The 19,439-nt window shown below is 42.2% G+C and overlaps 1 protein-coding gene across 7 annotated transcripts in view; it reads right to left on the reverse strand.

Moving 5' to 3' along the window:
- Positions 765-19,439, reverse strand: part of IDE (insulin degrading enzyme) — a 114,537-nt gene continuing 95,862 nt past the window's right edge. For all 7 annotated transcript variants that reach the window (XM_001925381.7, XM_005671285.3, XM_021074000.1 and 4 more), the window contains 8 exons: positions 17,438-17,529; positions 16,339-16,450; positions 12,804-12,971; positions 10,997-11,269; positions 9,715-9,776; positions 6,330-6,402; positions 5,552-5,619; positions 765-4,745 (listed from right to left, as the gene is read on the reverse strand). In XM_001925381.7, coding sequence (XP_001925416.3) covers positions 4,650-4,745; positions 5,552-5,619; positions 6,330-6,402; positions 9,715-9,776; positions 10,997-11,269; positions 12,804-12,971; positions 16,339-16,450; positions 17,438-17,529 — 944 coding nt within the window. In that variant the 3' untranslated portion in view covers positions 765-4,649. The remainder of the gene's footprint in view (positions 4,746-5,551; positions 5,620-6,329; positions 6,403-9,714; positions 9,777-10,996; positions 11,270-12,803; positions 12,972-16,338; positions 16,451-17,437; positions 17,530-19,439) is intronic.

The raw sequence follows: 19,439 nt of genomic DNA on the forward strand, positions 1-19,439 counted from the left end.
TTTTTTAAAAAAACTTTTAATTTACATCACTGGATTCAAGTTGCTAATATTTCATTAAAGACTTTGGGGGCTTTTTATTTTTTTGTCTTCTTAGGGCCACACCCACGGCACATGGAGGTTCCCAGGATAGGGGTTGAATCGGAGCTGTAGCTGCCAGCCTACGCCACAGCCACAGCAATGCAGGATCTGAGCCACGTCTTCGACCTACACCACAGCTCACGGCAACGTCGGAATCTTTAACCCACTGAGCAAGGCCAGGGATCAAACCTGCAATCTCATGGCTCCTAGTCCAGTTTGCACTGAGCCACAATGGGAACTCCTAGGGCTTTTTAAAGGGTAATTGATTTGGGGCTTCCTTTACTTGAAATATCTTTGTCTGATTTTTGTATAAGGGTAATTTGGGCCTCCTAAAGTGAATGCTGACCTCATACATAAAGTTCCCTCCTGTTTTGCGAAAGGGACAAGGTTCAGACCTCCTGCGGATGAGGCCTAACTTGTGACTACACACTGACCGTGTTATTAGGAGAAATGTGACGAAGGATTTAGGGGTGAGGAGTCAGGACATCACAACCTAATGAGAGGTGGAGGGAGGGAGCAACATGCCACAAACATTATATAACTGGTGAATACAGATTGCAGGGTATATGGGCATACCCTGCACTAGTTTTACAACTTTTCTCCAGATTTAAAATTTTTCCAAGAAGTTAAATGACATATATTTCATAACCCAGTAATTTAAAGAAATAACCAGAAAACCACACACATACTCTGCACAAGGAGTTTTATCATGGATCAAAGTTTGAAAACACCCTAAACATCCCACAAAGAGGATTTGATAAACAAACGACAGTATGACATGACACCAAAACCCCAACAACGACAGCAAAAATCACAAATTTTTTCAAGAGTATCCATGTGGAAAATGCTCCATATAGATTAGACTATTGAAGAAAAAATTGTAACATTGAATATATGACCTTATTCTATATGCATGGGGAAAAGACTGCACAATAACAGTGCAAAAAAAAAAAAATGTGGTTGTCTTGGAGTGGTGGGGTTACAAGTGAACTTGACTCTTCTTTACATTTCTCTTCTGAATTTCTTGAAGGATTCCAGATAATCTCATCACTCCAGGGGCAAAAGGAAGGAGAGCTGGCACTCACTTAAGGGCTTAGCCAGCCAGGAGGCATGGGTTTGGACTAATCCCAAGAGGGAGGGAGATCCTGCAGGCAGTGGTGATAAATGGCCACAAGGGAGCCCAGCAACGTGGGAACAACAGTGCCCTGGAAGAGAGGCGCACAGACTCAGATCTGGTCTCACTTTCTCTAAAATAGGCAAAGGTTGGGAGATTAAGTAAGGTGGTGTCTGTGAAAACAGGGAGGTCTCATACAAATGTAAAAGCAACTGCCATCGTGCCATGATGAGTCCATTAATAGACCTGGTACCTATTCTTACAGGAAATCCACATGGAGTAATGAGATTTAAAGTTCTGAGTGAAGGTTTGAATCTGTGCTTCCTGCATGATCCTGGGCAAACTGTTCAGCTTTTCTGAGGCTATTTTTTACCTCTAAACACCTGGGATGATGATGATGATGATTTTTCTTAATCGTTGATCTCCCATGTCAAAGGTTTCTCGGGGAGATCTACTGTGGAAGATGGCTGAGGGTTATCTGTAAGCTATAAAGTGCTTTACAAGGTCCGTTAATGTTAATTCTGGGTATAAGCTGTACAAAATACTGCAGTATCTTTGAAGAGGTGGACTTGGCTAAGTATAGCAGCAATTCAGTACTACTAATAATCTTTGCCAACAAGAAGCCTCGGACGGTACAATACTCAGGTTACATGGGCAGTGAGTGAACAGCACTGGTTGGGCAGCTAGGGATCCGGGAGCCTAGAGGTCAGAGGCCCTGCCAAAGGAGGATTAAGAGGGCAGGAACCACCCTGACAAAGGGAGAGAAGTATGCGAGAATGCTCGGGTTTTCACCATAAACATTCTGAGAATTCAAGACGGGGATCACATACGAGGACAAGACATCTGCCTGACCTGCTGCGGGAGATGTGGCAGGAAGATGCAACAAGAAGCCAGGAAGGAGAGAAGCATTTTTGCTACCTTTACATTTTTCTTTCTGGTAATACCTGGAACGAATCTGGGTTTGGGGTCAATGACAACTCTCAGAGCAAGGAGTTCAGCCTCTCACACTGAGATTTCTATTTTACAAAAGTGATCTACTGTGAAGAGTGTGAAATTGACCCGTTTATTTGACTAAATCATTGTTACCCAGATTCACTTTAAAAAAAAAAATGCACTGCTTTCTGCCCTAGGAACAATGAAAGCAAAAAACATTGTCTAATCGGGGTGCTGAGAGGTAGGCTGAGGATTGGCCACTGAAACTGTAAAAATAATACAAATGCAAACTCCAGAGGTGAAATTCAGGCGATTTATTGTAAACAGGATTACCCTAGCACTCCACCACATACTGGCTGTGTCACATGCTCTCTCTTCCACATCAACTAGTGAAAAAGAAGACTTCTTAAAAAGTCACAGGTAATGAACACCTTAGTGTGTTTCACAAATCCCATTACTAAGCAGAGTAAAGAGCAGTTTCCGGGGTAGTCTGTTATTGCTCGTGGACTGCAGCTTGGACCCATTTAGAGGAATCCTAAGTATGCCTGAGTGATCCAACAGCAGCTCCAGATCCAATCTGGAAACCAGACAATGCTGGAGCACGCTGAATGGCAATCACAGGTTCCTAGAAGAGTACACGAGATGCCTTTCTGACCCGACTTCTCCATGGGACTTTCTCATAGAAGTGATGCTGTTAAATTTCACCCCCCCCCCCTTTTTCTTTAAAGAGCTAAAAGTTACCCAATAGCACATAATTCTCCATAGAAAAGGTATAGGTGGATTAGTCACTCTTCCAGTGGTGGATTTAAACACTCAGGACTGATTTTTCAATCTCTCTTGTATATAATATACTTGCAGTTTGATGAAAAGCTGCATAGTCTACAAGTGCATAAAACCAGAAGGAAGTGGTGATGACTCACGTACCTTCTGATGGACAAAGACAGGCTTCATCCGAGGAAGCTCTTGAAGGTGGGGATAAAAAGACAGGTACAGCACCACATTTATCTGATGGTAGAAACGGAGCCCCGCTCGTGAAAGCAGCCTCCACAGTTGTGATTATCATTCTTGCCCCAAATTCAGATTATTTGGAAAAATGGCAAATGTGAAAACTTAAGATGTGAAAAGACATAACTCTACAGAAAGAAGTCCTGGCAAATCAATGGACATGAAGGTAAAATGTCATTTGAAAATGCCATTCTTTACTTTGCCTGAGTGAGTGGACAACAGGGCCACTTAACTTACTAGTGCCTGTATGTTTCCAATTTTTCTTGAAGTTTTAATAACAGTAAATAATTCAAGACAGCTGTTAAATCCACAGTAACAATTTCATCTAAAATAGTATCTTGTGAAAAAAAATTTTTTTTAAAGTTCACTCCAGTCATCATCTCTGTGTTTGCATGTTTGTATTTAAACATTCAAAAAAAAAAAAATAACTTAACACTTAAGGCAATATTAGACTGGTAGTAAAAAAGGGATTTGAGAGTCTCTGTGGAGATCATTCTATTTAAGAATTCAAGGTTTTCCTTTTTTATACCTCCAAAAAGGTGTCTTTGTACTTGTTGTTTTTATATTCATAACAGGGTGAATATTTTGGTTTGTATACTGACTGCAATTTCACGGTAGTAAGAAGTTACAGGTGTTTAGAATAGCTGATGTTGGAAAAGCATGTCACACACTCAGTGGGATCTGTAGTTGACCCTACTTGTACTTGTTAAATAAATATAACAACGTGTTGATGGAAAAAAGTGACACCGATGAAACACTGCAAACCAACTATGAACAACAAAGAACGTCAATATAATTCAATCAGAAAGAAACAAATCACAGTAATCCTGAGAAATTCAGTTTGGGACAAAATTGATGTAAGGTTACGTCTATTTCTAGCACTGTAAATAAGTAGGGTGTTTTCCAGCATTTTACTAGTTTGAATAAAAAATGTTCAAATTTTATAAAAAGATTAAAACCATGCCTTATATAATCAGCAGTTTCACTAATAAAAGAAAATTACATTGCTTTGTTCATTATCTGCCAAATGTAATGTTCTCCATTATTTACATGAAACCATTAAGTAGAACGCAAAATTGAGGATCAGTTTTTAAAAAGGTATTACTTTTCTATATGTTTTGAAGTCTTTCTGTCAACCCAGGAGCCTTTTAGAAAAAACCTAACATATTTTTCTTCTGACAAGTGACTATTTTACAGAATAAGGAAGATTCTATAGGAATATCAGTCATCATTTTAAGTACTGTTATATAAGGGATCTTTCTCTTAGTAATGAAAAGAAAATTTTTAAAATATTTACGAGGCATGTATTTTAAAAATATTCTACATCTATAAGATTTTGTAATTTAATTACTTTGGATTTTTAATATTTCTACATAATGACATTTGACAATTTTTTTTTTTTTTTCTGTTTGTCTCTCTAATAGTTAATGAGAAACTATTAAAGTGGACAAGACGGTTTTCCTAGCCCTTGGAAGACTCAGGAATGCATCCACTTGCACTTTCCCGTCCGTGGGAATCTTCAGAGTTTTGCAGCCATGAAGTTAATATGTGGTTTCACAAGGGGAAACAGTGGCAAACCACGCTTGAACTCGGTCATGTTCTGAATCACTTCAGGCTGCAAAGAAGAAAAGTTTTCCTTAGTGTATTTAGCCTAAAGAGCAGACTGAACAGGGCATACAATTTTTTTTCTCACACACACACACAGTTTCTACGCCATATATTACACAGTATATGGGCTGACCTCTCTTCCTCAGTAGGGCCAGAGGATCTATGCAAACCTATGGCAAGTGTCCCCACTGGGACTCTGGGCCAGAGGAGAGATGTCTGGCTCCTCTGGGCACTACGGGCGAGCACACTGAGAGCTCAGAACCGAGGCTTTGGCAAGCACAAGTGGCTGGTATGCCCACCTGGCAAGGACCTGCTTAGACTGCCAGCTTTCTCCTCTTACAAACTTCCCAGATGATGGAGTTCCCTTCTTGGCTCAGCAGAAATGAATCTGATTAGCATCCATGAGGATATAGGTTCGATCCTTGGCCTTGCTCAGTGGGTTTAAGGATCTGGTGTTGCCATGAGCTGTGGTGTAGGTTGTAGACGCAGCTTGGATCTGGCAATACTGTGGCTGTGGTGTAGGCCAATGGCTACAGCTCTGATTGGATCCCTAGCCTGGGAACCTCCATATGCCTTGGGTGCAGCCCTAAAAAGACAAAAAACAAACAAACTTCCCAGATGATTAAAATGCATAAGCACCATGGAAAAGGCTGGGGACAAGTGTGGCCAGAGACAACTCATTGCAGAGTAACACGACCGTGGATGCCCGAAGATGACCTGAAACCTCTAGGTCTTATGTGTCCTAGTGAATAAGTTCCTTCTGAGCAGCAAGTCCTCTAACAGTGTAACCTAACTGACATTTACGTTTCTTACTTGCGGCAAGGCTGGTGCTTGTGACAAATTTATATCATTTTGACATGGGAACTCTCCAACCACGGGACCTATAAAAAAAAACAAAAGGTTTAGTGATTTGCACTTATTGATACTAGCACATGAGAACAACTTTCACCAAAAACAAACAAAAGCGAATCAGACTCAGCTCATTAAAAAACAGCATCAGGCCCGGTTCATGTACTTCTCAGATCCTTTCAAGCCTCCCCAAGGCCTTGTTGCCTGTCCGGCCTTCTATCCAGAGTGTCCCCAATGATGGTTCATGATGTTACTGTGCTTAAGTAGCCTTGGCCGAAGCTGCTTCAGTGACGAGGTCTGACCTGACTGGACTCTGAGGCTCTGACCACCCAGAAGGACCCAGTAAAAGAACCCAGAAATCTGGGGGAGTTAATGGTTACGGGGCAAACCTTGGCCAGTTAGAGACAGGAGATGGCAAGGACAGAGCAGATACACTGCTTGCCCTCCCTCCCCACGTGCAGGGCTCCACGCTGCTTCTTTGGAGAGGTCCTCCCAGCACCTGGCAGGGTTTTCCTACCGAGCTGTGGCTGGCTCAGCACTGCCATCTGGTGTCCAACTTCCTTCACTGCCTCACTCTTTCCCTTTTCTCATTTTTGCTTTGATAGAACAGACCCAGAGCCCAGTAAGTTCCCTTCCAGGCCCCTTTACTTCCTGCTGCTCTATAAAGGACGTGGCTATGGCATGGGACAGGTACCATGTGCCTAAAGACACAATTTTTAAAAAGTCAAGTCTTGATACTTACAAGAATCCATTTCTCTAGCAAGAACATGGACAGACACCTTATGTCTCCTCGGGGCATCCACTGCCAACATTTCCTAGGTGGAAAGAAGAGCAAGGTCACCCTTTCGCTCTACCGCAGAACTTAACTTGGGGTGCTCCCTTACAACGATGAGGAATCAGCTCTCACACAGTCAGAAACAGAAGAGATGCTTCTCTATCTTTTCCCTCAATGACAGTAGTTCATTTAAACTCTACGAAGATTAGGAGGGCAGGCAAGAATTATTCTTAACCCTACCTTACAGACAAGAAAACTGAGCCCAAGGAGATTAAGTGCTCAAGGTCCCAGGGCTAATAAAACCATGGGATTGAAAACCTTGAAAGGTACTCATCAGGGTGGGATGCAGGGCTGCACCTAGTGATAGTGTCTGCAGAGAAAACAGTCTGAGCTTAGTAAAGGGATGACCACACTGTCTGCTCCACCAAGAACCTTCTCAGGTTCCACATCGGGGCACTGCTGTGGTTCCTCATGTACCAAGAGAGAATAAAACTAACATTTCTTGAGTCCTGTCTTGTATCAGCCCCTCTCCTATGTTAGCTCACTTGATTTTCTGTACGCTAAGCATCATGATGATTCCTATTTTAGAAACTCGGACTCTGAAATGCAGAGAGGTACAATGACTTGCTAGAATTGCACAGCTCATAATGGGTGGTGCCAGAAGTAAGGTCTCTCTGTTCTCTCCATTCTACCACGTTGCTTTGAGGGGCTCCCCTAAGTTACTACTAAGAATGCCAGGAGTGGTTGGTTGGCAGAATGATGCTGTCAGGAAGTACGTCTCCACCCCTTCCTTAATGCTGGACCTGCATCTGTCTTTTCCAAAGGGAAAACTTAGGTTGTGATGTAGCTTCCCCTGATGGGTCAGCCAGAACTAATGTTTTATATCCTCAGAGGAAGAGATCATCAACACAGCCAAAGTGACTCACAGTTATTTATGGAACAGTTATTATAAGCCTGGTCCTGTGCAGCTGCAATGGCCGCCCTGCTGAGGTTGCACACAAACTTGACCATGGCTCCTGCCAGCTGGCAGAAGCACCTCTCTCAGGAGCTCAGCCCAGGTTTGTTTCCAGTAACAGTCCCTCATCTGAGAGTTTCTTACTGATTAGAGTAAAAAGTTTGCTTCTAAAGATCTAAGCCTGGTCGTTCTGCAGAGGATCTGGGAAGAAATGTAATTGGTAGACCATGAAAATTACCCTTTTTCTCTATGAAAGGATAAGCAACTCCAAGTCAAGGACTATTCCCTTTTCCTCACTCTCCCACATAGCACCAAGAGTGGTGAATTCGATCTCATCAGCCTTCACTGTACAACTAATTTCACAAAATCATCCTAATGAGAACTGCAAGTACCGACTCTGGCAGTTACAACACAGCCCTGAAAAAATGACAATGGGAAGCAGGTGCTACCCCTCCCAGGGATGTTAGCACAAAGCAGGACTGAGTTCTTGACAAAAAACCTAGTATCTAATAAGTCAGATATGAACCAGGAGACATGGCTAAGAACACAAGATGGGGTATAATTCTAAGGCACTATGGTAATTACAGAGTTTAATTTTGCATCATGTCCTATAAAGTAGGCATAAAAGTATTTTACACAAATACATCACAAAGGAGATACGTAACAATTTAGGTACAACTCCATTGCAGCATAACTTTTTAATTTCTGCCCTTAGTATGCTTATTACACTTTACATGTCCACTTAAAAAATTTTTTTACTCTTCCTCTAAGAATTGTTACAGGTGGGGAAAATTTAGATAGTATAGACCTCTAAAAGCTGCACTGGGAAAACTTTAATGGTCGTGCCTCTCTTTTCTCTTGACAGACTTTCGCACTGAGCATAGGAAATTTAAAACTCACAAGATCTCCAGTTTGGGATTAGCAGATGCAAACTACTATATATAAAATAGATAAACAACAAAGTTGTTTCCCTACTATACAGCACAGGGAACTATATTCAATCTCTTCTAATAACCTACATGGAAAAAATATGAAAAAGAATATATATGAATAACTGAATCACTTTGCTGTATACCTGAAATTAATACAACATTGTAAATCAACTATATTTCTTTTTTTTTTTTTTTTGTCTTTTGTTTTTTTAAGGCCACACCCGTGGCATATGGAGATTCTCAGGCTAGGGGTCGAATCAGAGCTACAGTTGCCAGCTTACGCCACGGCCACGGCCACAGCAATGCCAGATCTGAGCTGTATCTGTGACCTACACCACAGCTCACAACAACGCCGGACCCTTAACCCACTGAGCAAAGCCAGGGATTGAACCCACAACCTCATGGTTCCTGGTCAGACTTGTTTTCCACTGCACCACGATGGGAACTCCAAAATCAACTATATTTCAATTAAAGAAAACACTCATAAGATCTCTGAACACAGTTCAAAGGTGAGTAATCATTTACTTAAAAAAGGAGGGAGTTCTCATTGTGGCTCAGTGGGTTACAAATTGGATTAGTATCCATAAGGATGAAGGTTCAATCCCTGGCCTTGCTCAGTGGGTTAGGGATCCAGTGCTGTTATGAGCTGTGCTGTAGGTAGCAGACATGGCTCGGATCCTATGTTGCTGCGGCTGTAGTGTAGGCCAGCATTTGTAGCTCTGACTCCATCCCATCCTGGGAACTTCCATATGCTGCAGCTGCAGGTGTGGCCTTTAAAAGCAAGAAAATAAAAAAGGAGCTACAGTGACACCTAAGAGGATAAAGATAATTTAAAATTGTCAGAAAGACTGGAAAATAATTTGATTTTCAAGTTCTACTTATTTTCTTTGCTCTTTCTTCTCACCAAAAGCTTAGCAATACCGTTCATGGAACAGAGAGAAGAAAACAATAGGGTAACGAAAGTAGTAGGTCTGGAAGCCAGGAAGGACCGACCATCACTGCTCTTGGTCCAGAGAAAAAGACAGCACTGGGTTCAATTGGAGAGGTCTCTTGTTCCTAACAGTGATGTACTGGTGTCAAAAATATTTAAGTTCAGGAGTTCCAGTCCTGGCTCAGTGGTTAGTGAACCTAGTAACCATGAGGACGTGGATTTGATCCCTAGACTCGCTCAGTGGGTTAAGGATCTGGTGTTGTAGTGAGTTGTGGTGTAGGTCACAGATGCAGCTCGGATCCTGTGTTGCTGTGGCTCTGGTGTAGGCTAGCAGCTCTAACTCCAATTGGACCCCTAGCCTGGGAAACCCCATATGCCACGGGTGCAGACCTAAAAGAACAAACAAACAAACAAAAAAGTCCATAAAAATGCCTTCATAAATCCTGCCTGAATGGGTTCAAAGCAGCAACACACAACACACTGCATGTAATACTTCCTTATCAGTTAAAATCTAAATATGCAAACCGAACTTACCTTATAGAATTTGATAATATCTTCCTTGGTAAGTGTCTTTAAATATGCAACTTCTATATTATCTAAAAAAGTAAGCAAACAAAAATTTATTAATATCTCCATTTTAAGTAGCTCAGAATACTGCACTAAATGATAACATACTTCACTCCAACACTCTTAAATATCCATCTTTTTAAGTGATCATCTGCTCCTACAAGTAGTGAGGAGATACATCTCAAGTAAACTGTAAGAGGACATCCTGGCCCTCCACTTAGGGGCTGTTGGGTCTTGGGCTCGTCACTTCAACTTTTCGGAGCCTGTTTCCTCATCTGGAAACTGGGGGTAACAACTACTTAAACTGACAATAACCCAACACCATGGCACATGGCAAATGCTCAATAAGTGATAGGTACTATTATCATTAACAGTGAATCCAACTGCTAGAAAAATTACAGGTGAGGAAAGAGAGGCCCCCAAAAGATGACCTGGCTGAGATCGTTGGTGTCAGAATGAGACTAAAACCCAAATCTCCCGGCTTCTAGTGTAGCTGAGCATACTCCATTCTTTTCTTTTCTTTTTTTTTTGTTTTATTGAAGTAAAGTTGATTTACAAGGTTGTGATAATTTCTGCTGTACAACAAAATGATTCAGTTATACATGTATATGCATCCATTCTCTTTCCAATTCTTTTCCCACATAGATCACAGAACACAGGTTCACCGTCTGTGCTATACAGCAGGTGCCCGTCGGCCAATCCTTCCATGTCCCTCATGTGGGCGCACTCCATTTTTAACCTCTGCTCTAAGAAAAGCAAAACGAGCTGATGCGCAGGGGACTCTGGGGAGCACAGCTCTCCCAAATCCAGAGCACTGACAAATTTGGGGCGATTCCTAAAGGCAAATGCTTGAAGCCCTGTGCCTCCAGGGCAGCACTTGCCTCAAGAATTCAATGTTCGCATTTCCTGTTTAGAGTTGTAGGAAATGGAGGCCTACAGATCTGTGCTCAGAGCCTCAGGGGCATACTGACTGAACATAAAAAATGAAATTGGGGCTTATCATTAGTGTTATTATGACATACAGACAGATCCAGCACTAGTGTTGGAGGGGGAAAAAAAAGGAAAAAGTTTCTAATAGGAAAAACTGTTATGTTAAATAACAGTTCTTCAGAAGGGCTCTGCCTCCACCCACCTCCCAAACCCTACTGGAACATCACCTCCAAAACAAACACCATTCTGTAGTATGGCATCAATGTCCTCAAGTATCCCACTTCCATGACTGCATGTTGGGGCCCCAATATGGTCTTACCTCTGTCAAAGTTGTATTGCTGGGAGATGATTTCCCCCCAGTATTTAGCACACTCTGCGGACAGTTTCTTTGGTTTGTCTAGTCGACGAATTGCTAGGGCTTGAATGTGTTTTTGAAAGGCCTCTTCTGCCATGTCCTCTATGGACTTTTCCATGGTAACTAAGAAAGCTTCCACTCTGCTCTCTAGGTAGTGAGGTGGCTTTTCCGACTGGATGATGAACCGTAAGCCCTGGATGCCGTTGGCTCGGCGTGGCCCGCTGAAGACGATATAGCCTGAAACACAATCGCCAGCCATCAGGACCTTGGCATTTGAGACATGGACACTTCTGATCTTTCAAATATTATCCTATCAGAGCAAATAAAATCTACTTTAGGGCTTTATATTATTCACCTCTGGAGAACTGAGCAATTAAAATAGCTTCCACTTCTAAGGACAGAGCAGAAGAGCTCTGAAGAATATTTAGGAAGTTGGAGATAATGCTTCTTTTTTTCTACTTTATGGCCACACGAGGCACATGGAAGTTCCCAGGCCAGGGACTGAATCTGAGCCACAGCTGTGACCTACACCACAGCTGGGGCAATGCCAGATCCTTTAACCCACTGTGCCGGGTCAAGAATCGAACCCACACCACCGCAATGACCCAAGCTGTTGCTGCAATTGAATTCTTAACCCATTGCACCACAGTGGGAACTCCACCTCTTTCTTAAAAAAATAAAACCCTTCTTCATCACTGCAACAGAAGATTCCCGAGCTTCTCACTGTCCGCTGGTTCAATCCATATTGAAGTTACTGTCATCACTTTGAAATGCTGGACTCATTTTCAGCCCCTAACCATTGTCCCAGCTCACCTTCCTTTCACATTCAAGTTCCTTACGTGAATCTGCTTCTACTATCGCAGTTCTTGTTAGACTGTCCATTCCTGGACCAACTCCACTCAGACTACAAACCGTTAAGAGACCAAAGAACTGAAAGTCATCCTTCCACTGTCACCTTGTGAGCCTCTCCTAAGGCTCGCCTCTTCCAGATGCTCTGCCCTGAATCACACCTCTCCAGCTTTGGCCTTGCACACTCTTAGCAGCATTCACCTCACTATACTAAATTATTCCTTTCACGTCTGCCTTCCAGATTAGGCTGTGAGCTCCAGGAAGGGAAGGACCATCCATAACTTATCCCATTTTCGCTGTCCAGCATCTAGTATAGCGGTTATGTAAAAAAAGATCGTTACTTAAGGAGACTCAACCAAATCCTTTTTCACTGGTTACTCAAAGTATATAACGGGGGCTTCTTCCTTTCCTTAACTGATCAAACCTGCCAGGATCTCCAAGGCTTTGAACAGGGCCTAAAACTCTGCCTGAAATATTTCCTCAACAGATGTTTACTGAGTACTTTCTATGTGCCGCAGGTTTCGGATACAAAGATGAATAAAGGAAAACAGCTGCTCCCTCAGGGAACCCCAAATCAGTAAATCTAAGCTTCTCTGATTTAAGCCAGGTGGGCTTGCTTCCCACCTTGTCACCTGTAATAGTCTTCCCTTAGCATCCTACCCCCATTCCCCAAAATAACCTCTTTATTGACACGCATGTAATATCAACAGTGCCATCTCCTTAAGAACGGCTCTAATGTCCATGATATTAACTGCTTATCTTCTTGGAGTAGATTCCCCACAAACAAGCCTGTCACAGTCTTTCTGAGTAGAGCATGTCTGAAGCACCATGCTAGGGGACTGTACATGTGTGGAGGATGCTCTCGAGGGCAACGGCGGACCCTCAGGCTCCGTGGCATCCTGCAATCCCCCCTCGCCCTCACCCAGCTGCTCCTTGGTGCGCAGGGTGTTGAAGCAAGGCTCGGAGATGATCTGACAGAAGAGCTCCAGGAACATATTCTCGGAGGTGCTCTGCATGTCTGTCTGGTAGTATATCTCGATGCCACAGTTATTGTGAACTTCATTCCTCTGCTGATAAACAAACCAGCCTCCTAAGAAGTTTCAAGAAGAGAGCAACATGTTAAGAAACTTATTTAGAGTTTAATAAGGTTAATGTTTCGTTCAGCTGTAGGATGTGTTCAATTCGGTTGGTGTCTTGGGGCAGTTCCAAACTACAATTAATTTACTAAGAATGTGAAACTCACCTTACCCAAGGGAAACCTAATATAGTGATATACATTTGGGAGGTTCTCGATGAACACTCACTGACTTTATTTATTTACTTATTTTTTTGCTTTTTAGGGCGGCATCCGCAGCACATGGAGGTTTCCAGGCTAGGGGTTAAACTGGAGCTGCAGCTGCTGGCCTTCACCACAGCCACAGCAACGTGGGATCCGAGCCATGTCTTTGACCTACACTATAGCTTACGGCACCACAAGATCCTTAACACACCAAGCGAGGCCATGGATCAAACCCGTATCCTCATGCATACTAGCTGGGTTCGTAATCTGCTAGGCTACAATGGGAACTCCTACTCACTGACTTTAAAGGGCAAAAAACTTATAAAAGACCCATTTTATGACCAACAAATAATGCTAAATAAGATTCATAATTAATGAAATCTGTAATGTAGTGTATGCATTATATTAGAAATAGCTAATATCTATAAGAATCTCGACAGAAATACCACCCATGTTTTATAACCACACAAAATAACTTTTAAAATTAGTAGTTGTGCCATTATCTATTTAGCATCCTATTCCCAAAACTGTTTACCAAAACCCACATTTACACAAGTGTGTACAACGCTAGAAATGACTCACATCTCACTTTATATTTTTTACTTATTTATTTATTATATGGCCACCTGCAGCATACGGAAGTTCCAGGGCTAGGGGACGAATTGCAGCTGCAGCTGGAGGCCTATGCCACAGCCACAGCCACATTGGATCTGACCTATGTCTGTGACCTATGCTGAAGCTTGCAGCAACACTGGATCCTTAACCCTCTGAACAAGGCCAGGGCTCAAACCCACATCCTCAACAGAGACAATGCTGAGTCCTTAACCTGCTGAGCCATGGCAGGATCTCCTATTTTTATTTCACTTTATATTTTGGCATAAGGAAGTTCCTGGGCCAGGGATCAAATCCGGACTACAGCAGTGACAATGCCAGATCCTTAACCTGCTGAGCCACCAGGGAACTCTCTAACATCTCACTTTAGAGATGAGGAAACTAAGATTCTGAGACGTGGGGTGACTTATCCAAGGAGACAAAGTCAAACAGTGGAGAGCTAAGACGAAAACTCAAATATGCTGGTCAAGTATTTCATCAAAGTTATATATATAGATGACTATGCTTTATGAACTGATAACTATTTCATGAGCAGAAAATGTGACCAAGCAAATGCACACAGTATTTAGTGTTTAGTACTACAGAAGACTCACAAATAAGACTTCTCAGACATAATAGTAACACTGTGTTTGCTTACTTCCACAAATGCTAATTTAGATAGACATCAACAAAAAATGGAGACAGAGCAGCCTAGAGTTGTATGTCATCTATTTACTTTCCTGACCGGGTCTAAGCATGACCAAGGGTCAAACTTTCTGGTCATATACTGGCAGCACTAAGTTCCCCTCATCAGAAGAGGAAGGGGAACCCAGGATGTAAGTCCATCTCCCCCACACACTTGCAGACTTTTCATACGCGTCCCAAACGCCTCCTCCTTCATAATGCCTGAAATATTCCTTTTTAAATGGAAAATTTTGTTCCATGGACCATTAAGTGAGGAACTATTTAGGACATTACCATCTGATCAGCTGGCTAAATTATTATGATTTCCTAACACCTAGCATTCGGAGAATGAGATGTAAACTGAGTTACTTCTGAGCACAGGGCAGTTGGGGAGGGCACTTGGGAGACAAAAGAGAGGGGGCCACAGGAGAAGAGAGAGAAAGGAAGTACAGTAGAAAGAGACACTGTAAACATCTCACTTTGAAATTTTGTTTCTAGACTGGCCCCACTTGGCCTGATGACCAAAAGCTATGGTTTCTGAATGGCAGTTCCTGATTCTTCTTCTCTGCCATACTGCAGTGACCAGGGAGCAAAGTAACAGAAGTTTGAATGAACTATCACAGGTCTGCAATGACAGGCCATGCAGAACAGCAGCACTGTGCTCAAGTATTTTTGAGCGTTTAACAAAGAGATCCTCAGGTAACGCTATGTTTCAGTTGCTTTAGCAACTACTTAAGTGAGCCAGAAACAGACGCCAGCCTTAAGAAATGTTTAGCCTAACAAGGGAGATGGAGATACACTTCAATCCTGATGCAAGAGAAGAAGTGCTGAGTAGCTCAGACAAGGAAAGGTTCAGAAAACCTGTGCTAGGAGCTCAGAGAGGAAGTGATTACTTTTTAGAAAAAGTCTTGTGGAGTATGGGCCTGTAAGGATGAACAGGGTACAGACAGAGGTCCATTAGGAAGGAAGGGGAGGTGGTGGAGGGAGACTATTTTAGGAGGATAAATAGCAGGGGAAAAAAAGCACAGAGAACACATATGCATGCTTGGGGAACAGCCAATAATCCAGTTTGGCAAAAAAAAAAAAACCTCATCCCTGGTCTAACATATTCCCACTATACAGTTTTGAACAATAATAAAATAATGCTTAATGAGTTATATATACACCAAAAGAAACCACTGTTAATGCAAAAGTAACCAATATTGCAAATTCTAATATATTACTATCAATTCTGTTAGTTCCTTATAAAATATGCATGTAGGAGTTCCTGTTGTGGCACAGCGGTTAATGAATCCGACTAGGAACCAAGAAGTCGAGGGTTTGATCCCTGGCCTTGCTCAGTGAGTTAAGGATCTGGTGTTGCTGTGAGCTGTGATGTAGGTTGCAGACGTGGCTCAGATCCCAAGTTGCTGTGGCGTAGCCGGGGATGTAGCTCCGATTGGACGCCTAGCCTGGGAACTTCCGTGTGCCACAGATGCGGCCCTAGAAAAGATGAAAAGCCCAGAAAAAGAAAAAAAAAAGCATGTAATAAATACATGTTGTTATCTGCACCTGTGAGTCTTCTGCCAAAGACTCAACTTTATTTCATGCTTCATAGTCAACATTTCTTTAGTTTTGTGGTTTTTTTGCTTCCTAACTCCTCTACACTCAATCACCCGTCAATTCCAGTATGATTCTCTTCAAAACAATTGCCCACCTCCAATTTCACCTCTTTGGCCCTCCTACAGAGAATTTTCTTGCAGAATTATCTACCTTTAGCCATACTTCTATAAACAGTAGAGGATCCCAGTAGATCTTCACCATAAACTACACATTATCATCCAGGTGAATTCAACCCGCCTGTAATCACATACGATATTATGTCAACGTAGTCCATTACTAAGGATATAACATGTCCACTTACTATCAGGGAGCTGAACTTCTCTATACCGAACCAGCTGACTTGGAAGGAGCGGTTTCGTATGGGCATGTTCAATAAGGGTGTCTTCAACCATCTGCATAATTCCTAATGCGGCCTGTGGAAGAAAATAAGTCAGAGCCCATTACAAAAACACATACGCATCTTGTCTTAGATAATAGCCCATGCAATATGGAAACAATATGCTTGTGAAATAAACTATCCTAGTTTATCATAAAAGTGGATTTTTAAATCTTAATAAACTTGATCCTATTCAAACGGATAAAAACGGAACTTGTCAATTTGCAATGCAGTCAGTATGGTGGTAACGAAGAGAAACAGAGACCCAGACAATCATTGGCACTGAGCTCAAGGCTGGGGAAAAGGCACTGGTGAGGGAAAGCTGGTCTCAAGTGAGGTACCCTCACCAGAGACACCTGGGGTTAGAGCAAAGCAAAGAAACAGGCATAAGGCTTTACTCTGAAGAAAACTGACCTGGGGAAGAATACTGTCTCAGCCACTTACTAGCACCTGGCCTTGGCATACTGTTTTGTAGGCAATACAGCAGAGTGGTAGAGAGTGTGGGATCTTAAGATAAACTACCACGGGAATTCTCAAATGCTTTCCATGTGCCAAATGCTTGGAATCTACTATTTAATTTAATCCTCATAACTCTAATTTTACTGATAAGGAAACAACACAGAAAGGTTAAGACATTTTCAGAAGATTACATAACTAGTCGGTGTCAGAGTCAGGACTGGAATCCAGGCGGTCTGATTCCACCATGTGCTCTTATCCACTACACAGTCCTGCTGTCCTACAGAGTTAGGGATAATTATCCTAGGGATAATTATTCCCATTTCCTCCAAGGACCACATGAGGCAGGCAGTAACAGGAGACAGTCGTGAAAGGAGGTCCAGAGTTAAACACAATCATTCTTCTTCCCTATACCCTCCATGACTATCCACCACAGAGCAGAGAAGGCAGAGTCAACACTAATGTGCTTATGTAGCCACACCGTGGTGGTCAGTAGTCTTAGACTGACTAGGGGAAAATTTTCTTGTTCGATGATCCATAAAAGACTGCTAAAACCTCAATCACCCACCTGCTTTGTTATGTTTCCATGGAGAAGGGCTTCGATGTGCAGCCTTGACAGGAGCTGAGGTATGAAGGCCTTAAGGCGAGGAAGGGTGACATCTGTAAACAGGTGTGAGAAATAGTAAGCTCTACCTATGAGGCTTTTTAAATAGCACAGCGAGTTTCTATAGAAGAGAACCTGTTTCCTCTAACGTGGCCCTGTTTTCTCTAACGTTACTATCTTTTACAACCATAGTATGATGACCAAAACTGAGAAGTTAACACTAGTACAATACTATTAACTAAAATACAGACTACATTTAGATTTCAGTTTTTCTGCTAGTGGCCCTTTTCTGTTCTAGGATCTAACCCATGAGCCCACCTTGCATGTAGTTGTCATGTGTCCTTAGTTTTTTCCCAATCTGTAACAGTTCCTTGGTCTTTGTCTTTCATGACCTTAAGATTTTTGAAAAGTACTGCTCAGTTATTCTACAGGAAGTCCTTTATTTGGGTTCGGTTAGTGTTTTCTCAGGATCAAATTGAGCTTCTGTATTCTTAGGAAGAATACCATAGTGGAAATGTGTCCTCCTCAGAGCATCATATCAGGGGCACATGATGCTGATACGCTGTAATACTGGTGAAGTCAACACCGATCACATGGTTAAGGTGTGGTCTGCCAGATGTCTGTACTGTAAGAGTACTGTGTCCATCTTGCGGTTATAATTAAGTAACTCGTGTATATTCTACAAGCAGTTATGAAAAGCCACCCCACCAACACCTATTTTCCCCATTATCATTTTAAAATATTTATTTTGGGGGAAATACTTTGAGACTATACAAATATATTGTTCCTGGAGTTCCCGTTGTAGCACAGTAGAAACAAATCCAACTAGGAAACATGAGATTGTGGGTTTGATCCCTGGCCTTGCTCAGTGGGTTAAGGATCCAGCATTCCTGTGAGCTGTGGTATAGTCTGGCAGCGGTAGCTGGACTTAGACCCCTAGTCTGGAACCTCCATATGCCATGGGTGCAGCCCTAAAAAGCAAAAATACATATATATATATATTTTTTTTTCTTCTTACTTTTATCTACTAATTTTAGCATCCAGTGGTGGACATTGCCTGTATCAATTACTAATATGGAATCCTAATAGTGAGTTTTCTATTTCTCTCATTACGTTTAACCTGTAATGATTTAATTCTTCAGAAAGAAGAGCTGTCTTTTCTCCATTAGGACACCATACTAATAAAAGCTACTACATGGATGCTAAAATTAGTGAATGAAATTTAAAGGAAGACATAGGAAGGGAATTAACAAGTGTTTGCTATGCATCAGGCATTATACAGATGTTATAAAGCATGTGCTATTATCCACATTTTAAAGGTGAGAAAACTGAAGTAAAGAAAATTTAAGTTTCTTGTCCAAAGTCATCAAGCTAGTAAGTTACAGAGCTGCATTTGAACCTTGGTATAATTCCAAAGTGCACACTCAGGAAGTCCCAAGTTAAGGACTAGTGAATCGGTTATGGATCTGGCGCTGTCACTGCAGTGGTCCAGGTCGCTGCTATGGTTCAGGTTTGAACCCTGACCTGAGAACTTCCACATGCTTCAGGCATGGCCAGAAAAGAGAGAGAGAAAAAAAAGAAAAAAACAAAAACGAACTGCACACTTATCCCGTTCTACTGCACTGCCCTCGAAGCCCCCTTCGCTCCACCCCTCAGCATGTTCGGCACACTTCTATAGTAACACTTAGACCCTTTACCTCTATAAAAATAACCCGTTTACATTTACGCTATGCCATTAGACTGGAGTTCTCTGACCCAACAAATGTCACCTAACTGATTATTTTTTAATCTCAAGCACCTGCAGTTGAGTGCAATCAGTCAGTCAATGCTGTTGGACCACACTGAACTCTGAGGTTCTTGCTGCCCTGGCACCTGGATAGCTGACTGATTTAGAGGCATGGGGGAGCCAGCCTCTCACAGTGAACTGTCACCAGATGAAGCCATGTTGGCATTTCTAGATTACTGG

Source organism: Sus scrofa, chromosome 14 (assembly GCF_000003025.6).
Source record: "Sus scrofa isolate TJ Tabasco breed Duroc chromosome 14, Sscrofa11.1, whole genome shotgun sequence".
NCBI lineage: Eukaryota > Metazoa > Chordata > Mammalia > Artiodactyla > Suidae > Sus > Sus scrofa.